At 37.1% G+C, this 23,839-nt stretch overlaps 1 protein-coding gene across 5 annotated transcripts in view; it reads left to right on the top strand.

The window, feature by feature from the left end:
• Positions 1-23,839, top strand: part of slc12a8 (solute carrier family 12 member 8) — a 98,999-nt gene that overhangs the window by 46,883 nt on the left and 28,277 nt on the right. For all 5 annotated transcript variants that reach the window (XM_061971738.2, XM_061971739.2, XM_061971740.2 and 2 more), the window contains 4 exons: positions 9,927-10,040; positions 10,107-10,194; positions 14,487-14,574; positions 18,866-19,012. In XM_061971738.2, coding sequence (XP_061827722.1) covers positions 9,927-10,040; positions 10,107-10,194; positions 14,487-14,574; positions 18,866-19,012 — 437 coding nt within the window. The remainder of the gene's footprint in view (positions 1-9,926; positions 10,041-10,106; positions 10,195-14,486; positions 14,575-18,865; positions 19,013-23,839) is intronic.

Below are 23,839 nucleotides of genomic sequence, written 5' to 3' on the forward strand. Positions count from 1 at the left end.
TTTTTTCATTAAAAAAAATACGGCGGCACACCACCAGCAGAAAAGGTTAAACAATGAAACTCCGCCAGGTTGTCGTGCCTTATTTTGAGTTTGTTGTTGTTTCCTGTGTGTCGTGCTTTAGTTCCTGTCTTGCGCTGTTATTTTGGTGACCCTTCTTGTTTTGTTGGTGTTCTCCTGTAGCTGCTTCACGCCTTCCTTTGAGTGCTATTGCCCGCACCTGCTTTGTTTTCGCAATCAAGACTCTTTAAGTTGTGCGTACGCTATCCTTCTTTGTGGGGACATTGTTGATTGTCATGTCATGTACGTGATGTGTTTTGTGGATGTTGTCTTTGCTCCACACGCTGTAAGTTTTTGCTGTCGTCCAGCATTCTGTGTTTGTTGACTTTGTAGCCAGTTCAGTTTTACTTTTGTTTTACATAGTCATTCCTATGCTTCAGTGCCTTTTCCTGGCGGGACTTGCCTTGCTATTTTTTGGTTTAAGCGTTACATACCTTTTTACCTGCACGCTGTCTCCCGCTGTGCTCTGCATATTGGGATCACGACAAACCATCCTCGACGCGTTCCGACTTCTACAAAGCAATGAACTACCTGCTGCCACCTACTGGTATGGAGTATTACAAGATTACCCTGCCAAGCTCTACACAGCACAGGCACTAGAAAAACGGCACATTATTATTATTATTGATTTGCAAAAAATATTTTTTGGACAATTAGGTGAAGTTGTATAATTTCCCACGGCACACCAGACAATATCTCACGGCACACTAGTGTGCCGCGGCACAGTGGTTGAAAATCACTGGTCTACATAACATGTAATGGTGGTCTTTGGTCAAAATGTTGCATAGATTATGTTTTACAGATCATCTTCAAGTCACTTTCTGACAGTCTCTTCAGGATGCGCCGTTTTGTGGGCGCTCTTATTTGCGTGCCTCCACTTCGACAGCATCCTCTCCCCGTCATCTTTGTTGTAGCGTGCAAGGACGGGAGTGGAAGAAGTGTCAAAAGATGGTGCTAACTGTTTTAATGACATTCAGACTTTACTTAAATCAATAACGGAGCAGCATCTTCTCATCCGGAAACAACAACAACAACGCCGTAAATGGGTCCCGTCAAAAAACGTCTGACCGGAACTTAGTCTTAGACTTCCTTTTTATTGTCATTCAAATTTGAACTTTACAGTACAGATAAGAACAACATTTTGTTGCATTAGCTGGTTGTAGTGCAGGATAAAAGAACAATAAGGTGCATATATAAATAAATACATAGATTACTGTACAGATAAATATATTGCACTTTTGCATATGCATCCACGTTTATGGATGTATGTTATATTGTCTTTTTTATTCCAGCCAGTTAATCCATTTTTGGGGGGAATTGAGGGGATTATTATGATGCGTTTAAGAGTCTTACGGCCTGAGGGAAGAAACTGGTACAGAACCTGGAGGTTCTGCTTCTGAGGCTGCGGAACCACTTTCTAGAGTCCAGCAGTGAAAACAGTCCTTGGTGGGGGTGGGAGGAGTCTCTGCAGATTTTCTGAGCCCTGGTCAGGCAGCGGCTTTTTGCGATCTCCTGGATAGGAGGAAGAGGAGTCCTGATGATCTTTTCCGCCGTCCTCACCACTGTCTGGAGAGACTTCCAGTCTGAGGCACTGCATGCTCCAGTCCAGACAGAGATGCAGTTGCTCTCTATAGTGCCTCTGTAAAATGTGGTGAGAATGGGGGGAGGGAGCTGTGCTCTTTTCATCCCACGCAAAAAGTGCATGCGCTGCTGAGCTCTTTTTACAAGAGCTCCGGACCAGGTTATATTGTCAGTTATCTACACCCCCAGGAACTTGGTGCTGCTTACCATCTCCACTGCTGTGCCGTTGATGAAGAGTGGAGCGTGGCTGGACTGGTGCTTCCTGAAGTCGACGATGATCTCCTTGGTCTTGTCTAGGGATGTCCTGATCCAGGTTTTTGCACTTCCGATCCGATACCGATATTGTTTTTGCATTTCCGATCCGATACCGATACTGACCGATACTGGCCTATCCGAGCATGTATTAAAGTTTAAAGTTATTTAGCCTACTTAGTTGTCAGAATCATGTTGAAAAGGGTTTTAGTACTCTTGATAACAACTAGCCAGCTGAATTAGGGGAGTTTGAATAATACACAATGGTTGGTAACAAGAAACTGACCTGTTTATTCAAGGATAAACACAAAATAGACAAAATTATACATGACAAACAGAAATGGCATCATTGAACTAGGGCTGGGCGATATGGCCTTTTTTTAATATTGCGATATTTTAAGGTCATATTGCGATACACAATATATATCTCGTTATTTTGCCTTAGCTTTGAATGAACACTTGATGCATATAATCACAGCAGTATGATGATTCTTTGTGTTTTGATTGATTGATTGAGACTTTTATTAGTAGGTTGCACAGTGAAGTACATATTACGTACAATTGACCACTAAATGGTAACACCCGAATAAGTTTTTCAACTTGTTTAAGTCGGGGTCCACTTAAATTGATTCATGATACAGATATATACTATCAGATATATACTATCATCATAATACAGTCATCACACAAGATAATCACATTGAATTATTTACATTATTTATAATCCAGGGTGTGGAGGGGGGCGCCGGATGTAAGTGTCAAAAAGACAGCCAAAAGAGTTTGATATGAGAATAAATCTAAAGTTAAAATATAGGGTAGAAATGCACCCATTTGCAGGAAATGTAGTCTTGATTTTCAAAATGTTCTTTCAAGGCTTGCATGTCTACATTAAAACATTCTTCTTCATACTGCATTAATATATGCTACTTTTAAACTTTCATGCAGAGAAGGAAATCACAACTAAAAAAATCACAAATTTTTTCATACGGTGTTGATGTGGAAATTTTTGCCTCGGCATTTTGATGGTGTGGACGTGTGGCACCGAATGGAGATAAGCGTCTCGACAGACGTCACAATATTTGAACAATGATGACGAAAACTGTTTTCTCTGTTGTGTCCGTGTGTCGAAAATTGTTATGCGCTTATTTTTTTATTTGATTTTGTGCGTGGCATAGATTTGCTATGCGCAGAGGACGCTTAAACAGTGCGCAATTGCACAGGCGAGCACCTTAGAGGGAGCGTTGCTCGCACGGCTGCGCTAGCATCACAGCTAACGTTAGCCATGCTGCTATCTCTCTGCTCGAGGAGGGCGTATACGTATGTGACGTATGACGTGACAGTATGTGACGTGTGTAAGAAGGTGCACTTGCTGTCTGTGAGAGGGAGACACAGGAAAGAGTGAGAAGAGCCTGTCGTGTAATGCCAGCAGCTAAAAGCAACTGCGTGAGAATCCACAGACCTGTGGATGTGTTGAAGGTGTGCTGGAAAATGCGGAACGGAAATTAGGGAGCAGCAGAAAAGTGGAATGTATTATTTAAATCGGTGCGTTGGAAAACGGACCGGAGTTTTTTTTTTAAACTGGATCTGGATCAGCATTTTCCCATGCCTTGCCGATACGCAATTTTTGGCAAATATCGGCAGCCGATCCGATCCAAATATCGGATCGGGACATCCCTATTCTTGTCGACGTTCAGGACCGGGTTGTTGGTTCTGCACCAGTCAACTAGATGTTTCACCTCCTCCCTATAGTCCATGTCGTTGTTGTCACGGATGAGGCCCACTACTGTTGTGTCATCCGCAACTCTCTAATAACTTAAGTTTCGTGGGTGAATAATGTAAACTCATTACAGTTTTTAGCGCTTCCATAGCGAGTCTACTGACAGATATAATTTAGAACTTTACACTACTTAATATTAGAAATGGCAACATGAATGTCCCATAACAAGAAGATAGGGAAAAAGAAGAAGCTTATTGACTACAGCGCGGACCAGTCAAATTTTCAGGACTTATGCAGATCCCAAATACACATCAACATGTACCAGAAGGTAAGAAAAGTTGGTTTTGCATAATATGTTTGCTAATAGGTGCCATTTTGGGGTCCTCATACACACACCATAATAATACCATGTGTCAAAGCGCACAGTACGTCTGACTATGGTAGCCGTAATGCGCCGACAATCCATCAAGCGGTGCAACTTCATAACTTACCAAAGTCGTACTAAAACATTTTGACATATTTTTGAGCGCTGTGTGTAATTTTCTATATTCTCAATAGAACATTCTTCTTCTTCTTCTTCTTCTTTCGTGTAGCGTCAGATGTCCAACTCGGTGTCACGTAGCCATACCATCTTTGGTCCTAGGTGGAAGAGGCTGGCTTCCGAGGGCGGTCCATATAAGGGGCAGATGTTGATTATATGGTCGGCGGTTTGCTTAGGGTCACCGCACTTGCATGCCGGACTGTCCGCCAAGCCCCACGTCTTCATTGATGACCCCAGTCCGTAGACGGTTCAGCGTGGTCCATTGCCGGCGTGGTAGGTCGTCTCCTCCGATGGCGCCATCTCCTGGGTCCCAAATGTAGCGGTAGACTCGGGAGGGCCCGGCCGACTCCCACTCCTGCTTCCAAGCTGCTGCCAACCATGCACCTCTGGAGATGTCCTCAGAGGTGGAGTTGAGCATCTCTTGTGCTGCCTTGTTGTAGGGGTGGCGGGACTTGAGTCTGCTTGGAGGTGCTGGTGGTACTGTGGTGTTGTGCAAGATGTGCCAGTCATATTTTTGTGCCTTCCTAGCCAGGGCAAGGGTGGCAGCTTCCCGTCGGAGGCCGGCCGGTGCTATTCCCGCGAGGGACACAGGGTTAGGCTTCAAGCATCCAGTTATTATCTGGAGGGAGGTATTAATAACCACGTCGACCTTTCTCGCATGAGGGCTTCTGCTCCAGACTGGGCTGCAGTATCCCGCTGCAGAGAAGACCAGGGCTTGGGTGGATGTTCGCAGCGTCTTAGCGGTGGCTCCCCAGGTTGTTCCAGCGAGGCTCCCCAGGTTGTTCTGTAACGATCTGTCACGTCACTTCTGGTGGTAGTTCCTTGTTTGCTGTTTGTTTCCTGTCGGCGCTCTTATTGTTGTTCCCCTTCCAGCTTATCTCCCTGAGCGTTCGTTTCCCTCACCTGTCCCCGATTGGCAGGCTGGCACACCTGGTCGCAGTTGCCAATCAGACGGCTATTTATGCCTGCCTCGCCTGTTCCTCAGTGCTCGAGGATTATGTTGAGAACCTTTGCAGGCACGACTGCTTCCTCCTATTTTGAGAGTAATAAAGACTCTTACCTCCTTTTTTTTTGCATCTTTGAATCAGAATCAGAATCAGAATCAGCTTTATTGTCATTACGCAGGGTAACGAGATTGAGGCCATTCCATACAGTGCGATGTGTGCATGCTAGAAAAACAATGTGTAAATATATAAAAATATAAAAAATATAGAAGTGCAATGAATATAGGGTGAAATGAATATATACATGAAAAAAAACCAAACAAAAAAAAACAGGGTGGTTGGTGGAATGGGTTATTGCACCGAAGAGAAGGCAGTTATGAGGGACAATGGGGCAGTCCCTTCAGGATGGTTATGGCCCTGGGGAAGAAGCTGTTCTTTAGCCTGTTTGTTTTGGTTTTAATGCACCTGTAGCGCTTCCCAGAGGGCAGCAGGTGGAACAGGTCAGAGCCAGGGCGGGTGCTGTCCTTGATGATGGCACTGGCTCTGTTGAGGCAGCGGGAGGTGTAGATGTCCGTCAGAGAGGGGAGAGGGCGGCCGATGATCTTCTGAGCCGTCTTGACCACTCTTTGCAGCCTCTCCCTGTCTGCTGCAGTGCAGCTGCCGTACCATACTGTGATACAGTAGGTCAGCAGGCTCTCGATGGACGAGCGGTAGAAGGTCAGCAGCAGGTCAGGCTTCAGGTTGTACTTCCCGAGGACTCTCAGGAAGTGTAGCCGCTGCTGAGCCTTCTTGATGATTGATGTGGTGTTGACTGTCCAGGAAAAGTCATTAGAGATGTGGACTCCAAGGTACCTGAAGGTGTGGACCCCCTCTACACGCTCGCCGTTGATGTAGAGGGGGGCAGGGTCGGTGCTGCTCCTCCTGAAGTCGACGATGATCTCTCTGGTCTTGTTGGTGTTGAGAGCGAGGTTGTTCTCCGAAGACCAGGCCGTCAGCTTCAGGACCTCTTCCCTGTAGACAGCCCGTCACCCCTGGAGATGAGCCCGACCACTGTGGTATCATCAGCGAACTTGACGGTAAGGTTGTCACTGTGGGCCGGACTGCAGTCATGGGTGTAGAGGCAGTAGAGGAGGGGGCTCAGCACACAGCCCTGTGGGGAGCCGATGCTCAGCGTGCGGGAGGATGAGAGGTGCGGGCCAAGTCTCACATTCTGGGGTCGGTCCATTAGGAAGTCCCTTATCCAGGCGTTTGTGAGAGGGGGGAGGCCAAGAGTGTCCAGAGCTATAATAAAACAGAGCTATAATCCACAGAGAGCATCCGGACGTAGCTCTGCTGCTGCTCCAGGTGGTTCAGAGCAGAGTGGAGAGCAACAGCGATGGCGTCCTCTGTGGACCTGTTCACCCGGTATGCGAACTGGTGGGGGTCGAAGTCTGGAGGGATATGGTCCTTGATGTGCTTTGGGTCACAACCGCAGGTTCCTGACCGTTTCTGTTGCACCTTGCAGTCTACACGTATCTCTTATGTGTGACTGCCATCTACTGGTCACACTTATCATTACACAATGTACCAAATAAAATAGCTTCGAGGTCGGTAAGCACAACAAGAATTATTCCGTACATTAGACTGCAAAAAGTGAAATCTAAGTAAGATGAAATATCTCAAATAAGGGTGATATTTGCTTATTTTCTGTCTGATAAGATCATTCTTCTCACTAAGCAAATTTTATGTTAGAGTGTTTTACTTGTTTTAAGTGTTTTGGTCCTAAATGATCTCAGTAAGATATTACAGCTTGTAGCTGTGATTTGATGACCTATATTGAGTAAAACATGCTTGAAACTAGAATATCAAGTGTTGCAAAGCTGTGTCATCAACACTCACAAGTATAAAACTACTTTTTTAAAGTAATAATTTCTTATTTCAAGCATGAAATAAAAAAATCATGACTTTGACACGATTGTGTCTCATAATTAAAACAGATGACAGCCAAATGGACTTTGCTGTTTTATTTTCAATGAAGCAATAGAAAACACGTTGGCACAGTACAGTAAACTGACAGTTAATATTTAAACATTTGACATTTCAAACAATTTTGAACAGAAATAGTTCATGCACATTCAGAAAACTTCTTCAAAATTACAATAAAAAAAAAATTGGCCGGGGGCCGGGCTGTAAATATATACAGTATATATATATATATATATATATATATATATATATATATTCCTTGCATACTAATTGACTGAAAGAGCACGCACTTGGCGCGATGATGTTAAATGATAATGATAAATGGGTTATACTTGTATAGCGCTTTTCTACCTTCAAGGTACTCAAAGTGCTTTGACAGTATTTCCACATTCACCCATTCACACACTGATGGTGGGAGCTGCCATGCAAGGCGCTAACCAGCAGCCATCAGGAACAAGGGGTGAAGTGTCTTGCCCAAGGACACAACAGATGTGACTAAGATGGTAGAAGGTGGGGATTGAACCCCAGTAACCAGCAATCCTCCGATTGCTGGCACGGCCACTCTACCAACTTCGCCACACCGTCCCCGACATGTCATGTTATCGATGGGAAAATGCATTTTCAGACCATATGATTTGCCTGAGCGGCTAGGAGACCCCGAGAGTAACAAGATGTTGCCTTGTTGCCTTTCCATTAAGAACAATAAACTAGTTTTTTGTATAAGTTTGCTGGTTTCAAGAAATGTAACGCCAAGCACATATCATTATGTCAAGATAATGGCACTAGCATTTACTTCATTTAAGAATATTTTTCAACATCCATCCATCCATCCATCCATCTTCTTCCGCTTATCCGAGGTCGGGTCGCGGGGGCAGCAGCCTAAGCAGGGAAGCCCAGACTTCCCTCTCCCCAGCCACTTCGTCCAGCTCCTCCCGGGGGACCCCGAGGCGTTCCCAGGCCAGCCGGGAGACATAGTCTTCCCAACGTGTCCTGGGTCTTCCCCTCGGCCTCCTACCGGTCGGACGTGCCCGAAACACCTCCCGAGGGAGGCGTTCGGGTGGCTTCCTGACCAGATGCCCGAACCACCTCATCTGGCTCCTCTCGATGTGGAGGAGCAGCGGCTTTACTTTGAGCTCCCCCCGGATGACAGAGCTTCTCACTCTATCTCTAAGGGAGAGCCCCGCCACCCGGCGGAGGAAACTCATTTCGGCCGCTTGTACCCTTGATCTTGTCCTTTTGGTCATGACCCAAAGCTCATGACCATAGGTGAGGATGGGAACGTAGATCGACCGGTAAATCGAGAGCGTTGCCTTCTGGCTCAGCTCCTTCTTCACCACAACGGATCGATACAGCGTCCGCATTACTGAAGACGCCGCACCGATCCGCCTGTCGATCTCACGATCCACTCTTCCCTCACTCGTGAACAAGACTCCGAGGTACTTGAACTCCTCCACTTGGGGCAAGATCTCCTCCCCAACCCGGAGATGGCACTCCACCCTTTTCCGTGCGAGAACCATGGACTCGGACTTGGAGGTGCTGATTCTCATCCCAGTCGCTTCACACTCGGCTGTGAACCGATCCAGCGAGAGCTGAAGATCCTGGCCAGATGAAGCCATCAGGACCACATCATCTGCAAAAAGCAGAGACCTAATCCTGCAGCCACCAAACCGGATCCCCTCAACGCCTTGACTGCGCCTAGAAATTCTGTCCATAAAAGTTATGAACAGAATCGGTGACAAAGGGCAGCCTTGGCGGAGTCCAACCCTCACCGGAAACGTGTCCGACTTACTGCCGGCAATGCGGACCAAGCTCTGACACTGATCATACAGGGAGCGGACCGCCAAAATAAGACAGTCCGATACCCCATACTCTCTGAGCACTCCCCACAGGACTTCCCGAGGGACACGGTCGAATGCCTTCTCCAAGTCCACAAAGCACATGTAGACTGGTTGGGCAAACTCCCATGCACCCTCAAGGACCCTGCCGAGAGTATAGAGCTGGTCCACAGTTCCACGACCAGGACGAAAACCACACTGTTCCTCCTGAATCTGAGGTTCGACTATCCGGCGTAGCCTCCTCTCCAGTACACCTGAATAGACCTTACCGGGAAGGCTGAGGAGTGTGATCCCACGATAGTTAGAACACACCCTCCGGTTCCCCTTCTTAAAGAGAGGAACCACCACCCCGGTCTGCCAATCCAGAGGTACCGCCCCCGATGTCCACGCGATGCTGCAGAGTCTTGTCAACCAAGACAGCCCCACAGCATCCAGAGCCTTAAGGAACTCATTGAGGTTAGCTAATTTTATTTGTTTTGGAAAGTCTTGACAAGCCAAATTTTCTTGTTCTATTGGCAGATAATTTTGCTTAGTTCAAGTAAAATACCTCTCATTTTTGTATTTTTTTCCTTGTTTTTGAACACTGACTTTTTGCAGTGTAGGTGCACCGGGTTATAAGGCGCACTGTCGATTTGTGAGAAAATGAAAGGATTTTAAGAGCGCCTTATAGTCCGGAAAATACGGTACTTGTTAATTCAAACCTCTGCCTGGTTTTTAATGAAGACTTAGGCCTACTACGCTACTGTATTTTAATGTTGCTCATTATGGTGGTACTTGGAGAGCCCGGTGAGAACCACTGCAGTCGGCACTTTGGTTGATCTCCATGTTTGTCATTTGATCATTTCTCAGAACCGTTTGGACTGATTGAGTCTGAGGAAACCGAGGATATCAAACATCTGGTTTACTTTTCTTGTCTTCCCAATCAATCGTTCAATAATCTCCGTTGGTGCCTTCCAAAGTGATTACAATGATCTGCCCGTCCAATCTTTGTTCTTCCATCTTGATGCTGGTTGTTGTGCGTCCTCCTCTCCTAGAACATGGCTTCATGGGTTATTCCTTCGCCCTGCTCAACCGCAACACGCTGCCAGATTACAGCCCGGGAGAAGACTTCTTCACCGTGTTCGGGGTGTTCTTCCCCGCCGCCACAGGTGGTACATTCGTGCGTATGACGGCGGCGACTGTGACGCGGTGGCTCACGGTGCGTTTGTGTGCAGGGGTGATGTCAGGCTTCAATATGAGCTCCGATCTGCAGCGGCCTGAACACAACATCCCTGCGGGAACGCTGGCAGCGGTCTTCACCTCGTATGACACACACACACACACACACACACACACACACACACACACACACACACACACTGAACATGCAAAAATACTAACTTGATTAGAGAAAATGGTCTCCAAACTACAACTTCTTCTTTCTATCCCCTCCTGCTCCTAACACTAAATACATGCAAACATTTACCGTATTTTCCGCACTATAAGGCGCACCTAAAAACCTCAAATTTTCTCAAAAGCTGACAGTGCGCCTTGTTATATTGTGTTATGTTGGCATTTTGTGTTGGTTGAATTTTTTTTTTTTTGTTGCACCATGACTAGGGAAGGTTGTTTGCATTGGGTCATATAAATTGCGTTTGGTTTCATTCAAAGTGTGATAAGTGGTCATAAACCTGGATTACCTGTTGTCCACGAGATGGCGATAAATCAGTGTCTAATCCAGGGGTTTGCAATATATTTACTATAAGGCGCACCTAAAAACCTCCAATTTTCTCAAAAGCTGACAGTGCGCCTTATAATCCGGTGTACCTTATATATGGACCAATATTGAGCCACAACAGGTCTCGCAACTACGGGATGCATAAAGTAACCCCAGCCTCTACTGTAGCGTCTATTCTATGCGCCTTATAATGCGGTGCGCCTTATATATGAACAAAGTTTTAAAATAGGCCATTCATTGAAGGTGCGCCTTATAATTTGGTGCGCTTTATAGTGCGGAAAATACGGTAATAAAGTAAATTGCTAACAAGGCAACAAGAGAAATTCACTTTTGTAAAGTAAATCTGTATAGCGCAGGGGTCTGCAATATGCGGCTCTTTCATGCCTCCGTCGTGATTCCCTTTGGCTTTGAAACAAAATGTCAACAAATAATATCTACAAATTGTGTTATATTGTGTTATGTTGGCATTTTGTGTTGGTTTAATTTTTATTATTTTTTTTGCACCATGACTAGGGAAGGTTGTTTGCATTGGGTCATATAAATTGCGTTTGGTTTCATTCAAAGTGTGATAAGTGGTCATAAACCTGGATTACCTGTTGTCCACCAGATGGCGATAAATCAGTGTCTAATCCAGGGGTTTGCAATATATTTACTATAAGGCGCACCTAAAAACCTCCAATTTTCTCAAAAGCTGACAGTGCGCCTTATAATCCGGTGTACCTTATATATGGACCAATATTGAGCCACAACAGGTCTCGCAACTACGGGATGCATAAAGTAACCCCAGCCTCTACTGTAGCGTCTATTCTATGCGTCTTATAATGCGGTGCGCCTTATATATGAAGAAAGTTTTAAAATAGGCCATTCATTGAAGGTGCGCCTTATAATTTGGTGCGCCTTATAGTGCGGAAAATACGGTAATAAAGTAAATTACTAACAAGGCAACAAGAGAAATTCACTTTTGTAAAGTAAATCTGTATAGCACAGGGGTCTGCAACCTGCGGCTCTTTCATGCCTCCGTTGTGATTCCCTTTGGCTTTGAAACAAAATGTCAACAAATAATATCTACAAATTGGGTTGTATTGTGTTATGTTGGCATTTTGTGTTGGTTGGATTTTTTTTTTTTTTTTTTTTTTTTGCACCATGACTAGGGAAGGTTGTTTGCATTGTGTCATATAGAGTGAGTAAGATAAGTGGTCATTGACCTGAATTACCTGTTGTCCACCAGATGGCGATAAATCAGTGTCCAATCCAGGGGTTTGCAACCCACGGCTCTGGAGCCGCATACGGCTCTTTCATGCCTCCGCTGTGCCTCCCTTTGACTTTGAAATAAAATGTCAACAAATAATATCTACAAATTGTGTTATGTTATGGCATTTTGTGTTGGTTGGATTTTTTATTTTTATTTTAGCACCATGACTAGGGAAGGTTGTTTGCATTGGGTCATATAAATTGCGTTTGGTTTCATTCAAAGTCTGATAAGTGGTCATAGACCTGAATTACCTGTTGTCCACTGAATGGTGATAAATCAGTGTCTAATCTAGGGGCCTGCAACCCGCGGCTCTGCTCTGGCTCCCTTTGGCTTTGAAACAAGATGTCAACAAATAATATAAACAAAAATGGGGTTATATTGTGTTACGTGTGACCATGTCTGTTGGCATTTTGTGTTGCTTGGATTTTTTTTTTGCACCATGACTAGGGAAGGTTGTTTGCATTGGATCATATAAATTGCGTTTGGTTTAATTCGAAGCGTGATAAGTGGTCATAGACCTGAATTACCTGTTGTCCACTGAATGGTGATAAATCAGTGTCTAATCCAGGGGTTTGCAACCCGCGGCTCTGGAGCCACATACGAGCCGTATGAAACAAATGCCTCCGCTGTGGCTCCCTTTGGCTTTGAAACGAAATGTCAATAAATAATATCTACAAATAGTGTTTTATTGTGTTACGTGTGACCATGTCTGTTGGCATTTTGGGTTGGTTGGATTATTAATTTGTTTGCACCATGACTAGGGAAGGTTGTTTGCGTTGGGTCATATAAATTGCGTTTGGTTTCATTCAAAGTGTGATAAGTGGTCATAAACCTGGATTACCTGTTGTCCACCAGGTGGCGATAAATCAGTGTCTAATCCAGGGGTTTGCAACCCGCGGCTCTTTCATGCCTCCGCCGCGGCTCCCTTTGGCTTTGAAACAAAATGTTAACAAATAATGGCTAGTTAATTTCTAAAATTGTATTTTATTTAGTTAGTTTATTTTAATTTAACAGTTGTTATTTTGTAGAGTTCTGGGATCGTGTCATATGAAAATAAAGCATATTTGAATATATTGTCACAGCCACTATGCGTCATCTCTTGCTGCCAAGCAATTGTATTGTTTTTAGCGGTCAACCCCTGGTAAACTAGCAATGAACATAACATTTTATTTATTTAAATTTTTTTATTAATTTGCTTTCATTGATGACGAGGTTGTTGTTTTCCCCTTTTAGTCGAATTAAAAACGCCTCAGAATATTTTATTAATATATTATTTTTTAAATTCATGAATAAGGGAAGGACCAGTGTATTTTTTTCTAATGTTCAAAATAATTTTCTGATTTGCTTCGTTATACCCAGAAGTAAATTGTGAGTCGTTTTTGTCAAGTATTTGATTTCATAAATTCAATAGCATAAGTGTACCAAAACTATAAGTGGTGTTATCGTCATTTTAGGAATCAAACAAAGTTTGCGGCTCTAGGTGGGTTTTATTTAGGGGGAAATGGTCTCAAATGACTCTTTGTATGCTGAAGGTTGTCGACCCCTGGTATGGCAGATACGATCATCTACATTAACAATATACTTAAAAAAAAAAAAATATATATATATATATATATATATATATATATTTTTTAATACATATTCTTTATATATATTTGTATATATATATATTTGTATATATATATATATATATATACATATATATATATATATATATATATTTGATGTATATATTTTTATATTATATATATAATAAAATAAAAATATATATATCAAATATATATATATATACATATAAATATAAAATACATTTATATATATATTTATATAAATACATACATATATATATATATATATACAGGTATATATGTATTTATATATATGTATTTATATACAATATATATATATATAAATACATATATATATGTATTTATATATATATATGTATTTATATACAGTATATATATATATATATATATATATATATGTATGTATCTATATACAGTATGTATATGTATATATATGTATATATGTATTTTATTTTTATATATGTATATATTTGATATATATATTTTTTATTTATTATATATATAAATATATATATATATATATAATATATATATATATATATATATTTATTATATATATATATATATATATAAATATATATAATAAAATAAAAAATATATACATATATAAAAATAAAATACATATATATATATATATATATATATATATATATATACATACGGTATATAAATACATACATATATATATATATATATATATATATACTGTATATAAATACATATATATATATATATATATATATACTGTATATAAATACATATATATAAATACATATATACTTGTATGTATATATATATGTATATATATATATATATATATATATATATATATATATATATATATATGTATATATATATATATATTTATTTATGCACTTTTTTAAAGGAAAAAACATGCATGTTTGCAGTTCTCTACACACAAGTTTAAATGGAGGTTTATAGAAGGCCACTTCGGAAATAGTCCAATGTTTCTCCTTTTAAAAAAAACAAAACAAAGTAGTTGTAGACTAAGTGGTGTACTGTCGGTGACCCGCAGGTGGTTCCTGTATCTGGTCTTCGTCTTCCTCCTCGGGGCCATCTGCACCAGAGAAGCTCTGCGCTATGACTTTTTGATTGCTGAAAAGGTAACAGATTTTTTTTTTTTTTATGTGATAGATTCTGTGTTGTCTTAAATCAAATCAAATCAACTTTATTTATAAAGGGGAACTGCACCTTCTTTGGAATGTTGTCCAGCGTTCACAATCTTTATGCAAGAGAAGAAGACATATGTTTTTCTTTTGTTCATGCATTCTAACTCGTAAAATACGGCAAGTAAGAGGTGGCTAACAGAACAGATAATGGGAGTACACTCTTGCGCCCATAAGGGCCTCTAAAAACATCCACAAAGTGCCAACAATACTCCATTTACATGTTGTGACCGGAATATTAACAAGTATTAGTGATATTGTTATTATAAGCAATAACACAGACAAACTACTTTTAGTGGCGCTGTGATCACAGAGAGCTAATTAGCTTATGCTGCTATATTGACATATTAAGCTGTTGCATCACCTCTGAGTTGGTGAAAGTTAATTCTAGATTATAAATCATGTCTCTCAGTGGTATAGTAGAAGGTTGTGGACAAAAACCCACAAGTTGGTCAACTTTGACAACCAACTTAGACCCGGAGATGGCGAGAAAGACACGAAAAAACACTTTTTTTTAACCCTTTGTGAGGATTATGATGAATTGTTGATGTAAAGGTGAAGATATAAACATCCCATCAATCTTTATCCCAGTAAGAGCAGACATTGTACAGTAAGTGATTATTTTATTATGTTTGTATATCTTGTTTAGCACTTAGCAATACTGCTACATGATGCTTAGTGTTTGACTAAAGCTGCATCTGTTTAGCACACAGCTTTTAAAACTTGTAGATCATCCTCCTTACATTCAGGCTCAAAAATAGAAGTTTCTGAATCATCATTTGTCCCAAAGTAGTCTTTGTTGTCTCTCAACATGATTAGTAGTCTTGTTGTTGTTGAAGGGAAAGTGAACGTTGTGATGCGTATGTAAAATTAATACACTGCCGTATGCTTAAAATGATAAAAATATGTAAATATTACATGTTATTATGAATGTTACTAGATACTACATATATACTTACAGTGTGTATATAAAACCCTGATGGAGGTTTTTGGATTATTTTAGAGCACTTTATAGGCACAATAGAGTGACCTCCATTAGTCCATTGTTAGCTGACCTTTGCTAGCATTTATTTACGATTTAGAATGCATCAAAAAGAAAAAACATATGTTTTTTAGTCTTAGATAAAGATTGTGGATGATGGACAACATAAAAAAAAGTGCAGTTCCTTTTTAACAAAGCATATTGGAAAATGCAATTTTGCAATAAAAAGTAATTATTGGGTCTTTAATAAAATGTGTATTCAATAATACAATAAGGAGAGATTAATTATTGGTTTATTCATCCCAATGAAATATTATTTCTCATAAAGTTATCCCTTTCAGTCATATTTCCGTCAGTAATAAGCTGGACATTAAACATTAGTTTTGGTTATATTTCAATGTGCTGTGATTTGCTGGCATAATATATGACCTTTCACTGCCCTTGTGTTATTACGATCATATTTCACCATCCTAATTGTAGTGTAATGTTGTTTCTACATCCCTAGAATGCCATCTTGAATATCATGTGTAATAATTGCCGACAGGGAAGAAAATAATGATTATTATGAAGTAAATGTCCATTTTTTTAATGACAAAAGTGTTGACTCAGTGTGCTTGTATCCACAGAGACATGATATAAATATGAAGTATTAAAATCCATATAGATTATACATGATATAAGTATGAAGTATTACAATCCATAGACAATATACACGATATAAATATGAAGTATTACAATCCATATACATTATACATGATCTAGATATAAAGTATTACAGTACTGTAATAATATACATGATAGAAATATAAAGTATTACAGTACTGTAATAATATACATGATATAAATATGAAGTATTAAAATCCATATAGATTATACATGATAGAAATGTGAAATATTACAATCCATAAACAATATACATGATATAACTATGAAATATTACAATACATATACATTATACATTATATAAATATGAAATATTACACTACTGTAATAATATACATGATAGAAAGATCAAGTATTACAGTACTGTAATAATATACATGATAGAAATATAAAGTATTACAGTGCTGTAATAATATACATGATAGAAATATGAAAGTACTGTATTAATATACATGATAGAAATATAAAAGTGCCGTAATAATATGCATGATAGAAATATAAAGTAGTATAGTACTGTAATAATACACATGCTAGAAATATAAAAGTACTGTAATAATATACATGATAGAAATATAAAAGTACTGTAATAATATACATGATAGAAATATAAAGTATGACAGTAGTGTATTAATATACATGATAGAAATATAAAAGTACTGTAATAATATGCATGATAGAAATATAAAGTAGTATAGTACCGTAATAATACACTTGAAAGGAATATAAAAGTACTGTAATATTACACATGATAGAAATGTAAAGTATTACAGTACTGTAATAATATACATGATACAAATATAAATGTACTGTAATAATATACATGGTAGAAATATAAAAGTACTGTAATAATATGCATGATAGAAATATAAAGTATTACAGTAGTGTAATAATATACATGATAGAAATATAAAGTATTACAGTACTGTAATAATATACATGATAGAAATATGAAAGTACTGTAATAATAAACATGATAGAAATATAAAAGTACTGTAATAACATACATGATAGAAATATAAAAGTACTGTAATAATATACATGATAGAAATATAAAGTATTACAGTACTGTAATAATATACATTATAGAAATATGAAAGTACTGTAATAATAAACATGATAGAAATATAAAAGTACTGTAATAATATACATGATAGAAATATAAAAGTACTGTAATAATATGCATGATAGAAATATAAAGTATTACAGTACTTTAATAATATACATGATAGAAATATAAAAGTACTGTAATAATATACATGATAGAAATATAAAAGTATTACAGTACTGTAATAATATACATGATAGAAATATAAAAATACTGTAATAATATACATGATAGAAATATAAAATATTACAGTACTGTAATAATATACATTATAGAAATATGAAAGTACTGTAATAATATACATGATAGAAATATAAAAGTACTGTAATAATATACATGATAGAAATATGAAAGTACTGTAATAATATACATGATAGAAATATTAAAGTACTGTAATAATATACATGATAGAAATATAAAAGTATTACAGTACTGTAATAATATACATGATAGAAATATAAAAGTACTGTAATAATATGCATGATAGAAATATAAAAGTATTACAGTACTGTAATAATATACATGATAGAAATATAAAAGTACTGTAATAATATACATGATAGAAATATAAAGTATTACAGTACTGTAATAATATACATGATAGAAATATAAAAATACTGTAATAATATACATGATAGAAATATAAAGTATTATAGTACTGTAATAATATACATGATAGAAATATAAAAGTACTGTAATAATATACATGATAGAAATATAAAAGTACTGTAATAATATGCATGATAGAAATATAAAAGTACTGTAATAATATGCATGATAGAAATATAAAGTATTACAGTAGTGTAATAATATACATGATAGAAATATAAAGTATTACAGTACTGTAATAATATACATTATAGAAATATGAAAGTACTGTAATAATATACATGATAGAAATATAAAAGTACTGTAATAATATACATGATAGAAATATAAAAGTACTGTAATAATATGCATGATAGAAATATAAAAGTATTACAGTACTGTAATAATATACATGATAGAAATATAAAGTATTACAGTACTGTAATAATATACATGATAGAAATATAAAAATACTGTAATAATATACATGATAGAAATATAAAGTATTACAGTACTGTAATAACATAAATGATAGAAATATAAAAGTACTGTAATAATATACATTATAGAAATATGAAAGTACTGTAATAATATACATGATAGAAATATAAAAGTACTGCAATAATATACATGATAGAAATATAAAAGTACTGTAATAATATACATGATAGAAATGTAAAAGTACTGTAATAATATGCATGATAGAAATATAAAAGTACTGTAATAATACACATATATAAAAGTACTGTAATAGTACACATGGTGGAAATGATGTCATAGCTGGACTAGTAGTGCTCAGGCAGTTTAATGGAGGCCTGCATGCGCGGAAGTGAACAGGGTGTAGTCTCACTCCACCCATCCTCTTCCAGCCTGTGTTTGTTTGCCTTCAGGTCTCCTTGCTGGGTTTCCTCTTCCTGCTGGGCCTCCACGTGTCCTGCCTGGCGTCTGCCATGGCCGCCTTGTACGCCGCACCCCGGGTCCTGCAGTGCCTCGCTCACCAGGGGGTCGTCCCTGCCTTGGCCTTCCTGGGACCAGGGGTGGGTCTGCTTCACCACACCACCTCACTTTGTCCATGACATCACTCTGACACGCGCAGATTGTTGCCACGGCGACTGCTCATTATATAGAAGCCGTGTTTGAATGTGTGAGGCGGATAATTCAAGACTCCTTATGACTGTGAACGATATATAGTGGTACTACTTTTCCATTTACAGTAATATGCTGTAAAAACCACTGTGGATTTTACAGTAAAAAAAACTGGCAGCTCGGTCGCTGTAATTTTACAGTAAAACTTAGTGTTTTTTTTATGTAAAATCAGTAGCAGTTTACGGTAAGATTCTAGGTTAGTTGTTTCTGCTGTGTGTTACTGTACATGGAATAACAGTACCACCATTTTTACTGTAAAAAAATTGGCTCCTCAGAGTTTTAGGTAAAAAAACAGTTTTGCCGTTTTTCCATTTGCGGTAAAATTCTGTAAAAATCCCCACTCAGTTTATTTTACTTTTAAAAAATTGCTAGAATTTTGGTGTAAAAAAAACAACAACAGTGGTACTATTACAGTAATATACTGTAAAACCACTGTGGATTTTACGGTAAAAATAAAAAACTGGCAGCTCAGTCGTAGTAATTTTACAGTAAAACTTAGTGGGTTTTTTAATGTAAAATCAGTACCAACGTTTGTTTACAGTAAAATTCTAGGTTAGTTGTTTCCGCTGTGTGTTACTGTACATAAAATAATAGTACCACCATTTTTACTGTAAAAAAAATTGTCTCCTCAAGATTTTCGGTAAAAAAAACAGTGTTGCCGTTTTTTCCATTTGCGGTAAAATTCTGTAAAAATCCTCGCAACTCAGTCGCCAGAATTTTACAGTCAAATTTACAGTATTTTTTTTTACAGCATTTTACTGTAAATAAAAAGGGGTACCAATGTGTTTGTTTTTTTACTGTAAAATTATACAGTTGTTGATTTCCTGGTCTTTTACTGTCTATAGAAAAACCATAACAGTTTATTTTATTGTAAAAAAAAATTGCGAGAATTTTGGTGTAAAAATAAAAAAGTAGTACTATTTTTCCATTTACAGTAATATGCTGTAAAAACCACTGTGGATTTTACAGTAAAAAAAACCTGGCAGCTCAGTCGCCATAATTTTACAGTAAAACTTAGTGTTTTTTTTATGTAAAATCAGTACCAGTTTACAGTAAGATTCTAGGTTAGTTGTTTCCACTGTGTGTTACTGTACATGGAATAACAGTACCACCATTTTTACAGTGAAAAAAACTAGCTGCTCAGAATTTTAGGTAAAAAAAAACTGTGTTGCTGTTTTTCCATTTGCGGTAAAATTCTGTAAAAATCCTCGCAACTCAGTCGCCAGAATTTTACAGTCAAATTTACAGTATTTTTTTTACAGCATTTTACTGTAAATAAAAAGGGGTACCAATGTGTTGTTGTTTTTTACTGTAAAATTATACAGTTGTTGATTTTCTGGTCTTTCACTGTCTATAGAAAAACCATAACAGTTTATTTTATTGTAAAAAAAAAAAATTGCTACAATTTTGGTGTAAAAACAAAACAGTAGTACTATTTTTCCATATACAGTAATATGCTGTAAAAACCACTGTGTATTTTACAGTAAAAAAAAACCTGGCAGCTCAGTCGCTGTAATTTTACAGTAAAACTTAGTGGGTTTTTTAATGTAAAATCGGTACCAGTTTACAGTAAGATTCTAGGTTAGTTGTTTCTGTTGTGTGTTACTGTACATGGAATAACAGTACCACCATTTTTACAATGAAAAAAACTAGCTGCTCAGAATTTTAGGTAAAAAAAACTGTGTTGCCGTTTTTTCCATTTGCGGTAAAATTCTGTAAAAATCCTCGCAACTCAGTCGCCAGAATTTTACAGTATTATTTTTTACAGCATTTTACTGTAAATAAAAAGGGGTACCAATGTGTTGTTGTTTTTTACTGTAAAATTATACAGTTGTTTATTTTCTGGTCTTTTACTGTCTATAGAAAAACCATAATAGTTTATTTTATTGTAAAAAAAAAAATTGCTAGAGTTTTGGTGTAAAAACAAAACAGAAGTACTATTTTTCCATTTACAGTAATACGCTGTAAAAACCACTGTGGATTTTACAGTAAAAAAAAAAAATTGGCAGGTCTGTCGCCATAATTATACAGTAAAACTTAATGGGTATTTTTATGTAAAATCAGTACCAATGTTCTAGGTTAGTTGTTTCTGCTGTGTGTTACTGTACATGGAATAACAGTACCACCATTTTTACTGTAAAAAAAACTGGCCGCTCAGAATTTTAAAGGTAAAAAAACTGTGTTGCCGTTTTTTCCATTTGCGGTAAAATTCTGTAAAAATCCTCGCAACTCAGTCGCCAAAATTTTACAGTCAAATTTACGTTTTTTTTACAGCATTTTCCTGTAAATGAAAAAAAGGTACCAATGTGTGTTTTTTTACTGTAAAATTATACGGTTGTTGATTTCCTGGTGTGTTACTGTCTATAGGAAAACAATAATAGTTTATTTTATTGTAAAAAAAATTGCTAGAATTTCCAGTTACTGTAATATGCTGTAAAAACCACTGGAGATTTTATGGTAAAAAAAAACTGGCAGCTCGGTCGTCGTAATTTTACAGTAAAACGTAATGTTTTTTTATTGTAAAAACAGTACCAATGTTTGTTTACGGTAACATTCTAGGTTTGTTGTTTCTGCTTTGTATAACAGTACCACCATTTTTACAGCAAAAAAAAAACTGGCTGCTCAGTTGCCAGAATTTTAGGTAAAAAAATCATTGTTGCTGTTTTTCCATTTGCGGTAAAATTCTGTAAAAATAACTGCATATTTCAGGTTTAAAAATTGGCAGCTCAGTCGCCAGAATTTTACAGTCAAATTTAGGGTATTTTTTTTTACAGCATTTTACTGTAAATAAAAAGAGGGTACCAATGTGTTTTTTTTACTGTAAAATTACACGGAAAAATCATAACACCGTTTATTTTCTTGTAAAAAAAATTGCTAGAATTTTGGTGTAAAAAAACAAAACAAACAGTGGTACTATTCTTCGATTTACAGTACTATGCTGTAAAAAACAGTGGATTTTACGGTGAAAAGCAAACAAACTGGCAGCTCAGTCGTAGTAAAACTTAGTGGTTTTTTAATGTAAAATCAGTACCAATGTTTGTTTACAGTAAAATTCTAGGTCAGTTGTTTCCGCTGTGTGTTACTGTACATGGAATAACAGTACCACCATTTTTACTGTAAAAAAAACTGTCTGCTCAGAATTTTAGGTAAAAAAAACTGTTGCCGTTTTTCCATTTGCGGTACAATTCTGTAAAAATCACTGCACATTTCACGATTAAAAACTGGCAGCTCAGTCGCCAGAATTTTACAGTCAAATTTAGGGTATTTTTTTTACAGCATTTTACTGTAAATAAAAAAAGGGTACCAATGGTTTTTTTTTTTTTTACTGTAAAATTATACGGTTGCTGGTTTTCTGGTGTGTTACTGTCTATAGAAAAATCATAACACCGTTTATTTTCTTGTAAAAAAATTGCTAGAATTTTGGTGTAAAAAAACAAAACAAACAGTGGTACTATTCTTCCATTTACAGTACTATGCTGTAAAAAACTGTGGATTTTACGGTAAAAAGCAAACAAACTGGCAGCTCAGTCGTAGTAAAACTTAGTGGTTTTTTAATGTAAAATCAGTACCAATGTTTGTTTACAGTAAAATTCTAGGTCAGTTGTTTCCGCTGTGTGTTACTGTAACAGTACCACCATTTTTACTGTAAAAAAACTGGCTGCTCAGAATTTTAGGTAAAAAAACTGTTGCCGTTTTTCCATTTGCGGTACAATTCTGTAAAAATCACTGCACATTTCACGGTTAAAAACTGGCAGCTCAGTCGCCAGAATTTTACAGTCAAATTTAGGGTATTTTTTACAGCATTTTACTGTAAATAAAAAATGGGTACCAATGTTTTGTTTTTTACTGTAAAATTATACGGTTGTTGGTTTTCTGGTGTGTTACTGTCTATAGAAAAATCATAACACCGTTTATTTTCTTGTAAAAAAAATTGCTAGAATTTTGGTGTAAAAAAACAAACAAACAGTGGTACTATTTTTCCATTTACAGTAATGTGCTGTAAAAACCACAGTGGATTTTACGTTAAAAAACAAACAAACTGGCAGCTCAGTCGTAGTAAAACTTAGTGGTTTTTTTTTAATGTAAAATCAGTACCAATGTTTGTTGTTTACAGTAAAATTCTAGGTCAGTTGTTTCCGCTGTGTGTTACTGTAACAGTACCACCATTTTTACTGTAAAAAAAACTGGCTGCTCAGAATTTTAGGTGAAAAAAACTGTTGCCGTTTTTCCATTTGGGGTAAAATTCTGTAAAAATCACCGCACATTTCACGGTTAAAAACTGGCAGCTCAGTCGCCAGAATTTTACAGTCAAATTTAGGGTTGTTTTTTTTACAGCTTTTTATTGTAATTATTGTAATTAAAAAAAGTTGTTTTTTTACTGTAAAATTATACGGTTGTTGATTTCCTAGTGTGTCTATAGAAAAACGATAACAGTTTATTTTACTTTTAAAAAATAGCTAGATTTTTGGTGTAAAAAAACCAACAGTGGTACTATTTTTCCATTTACAGTACTATGCTGTAAAACCACTGTGGTTTTTACGGTAAAAATAAAAAACTGGCAGCTCAGTCATGGTAATTTTACTATAAAACTTTGTGTTTTTTTAATGCAAAATCAGTACCAATGTTTGTTTACAGTAAAATTCTAGGTTAGTTGTTTCCGCTGTGTGTTACCGTACATGGAATAACAGTACCACCATTTTTACTGTAAAAAAAAAAAA

Source organism: Nerophis lumbriciformis, linkage group LG13 (assembly GCF_033978685.3).
Source record: "Nerophis lumbriciformis linkage group LG13, RoL_Nlum_v2.1, whole genome shotgun sequence".
NCBI classification, from domain to species: domain Eukaryota; kingdom Metazoa; phylum Chordata; class Actinopteri; order Syngnathiformes; family Syngnathidae; genus Nerophis; species Nerophis lumbriciformis.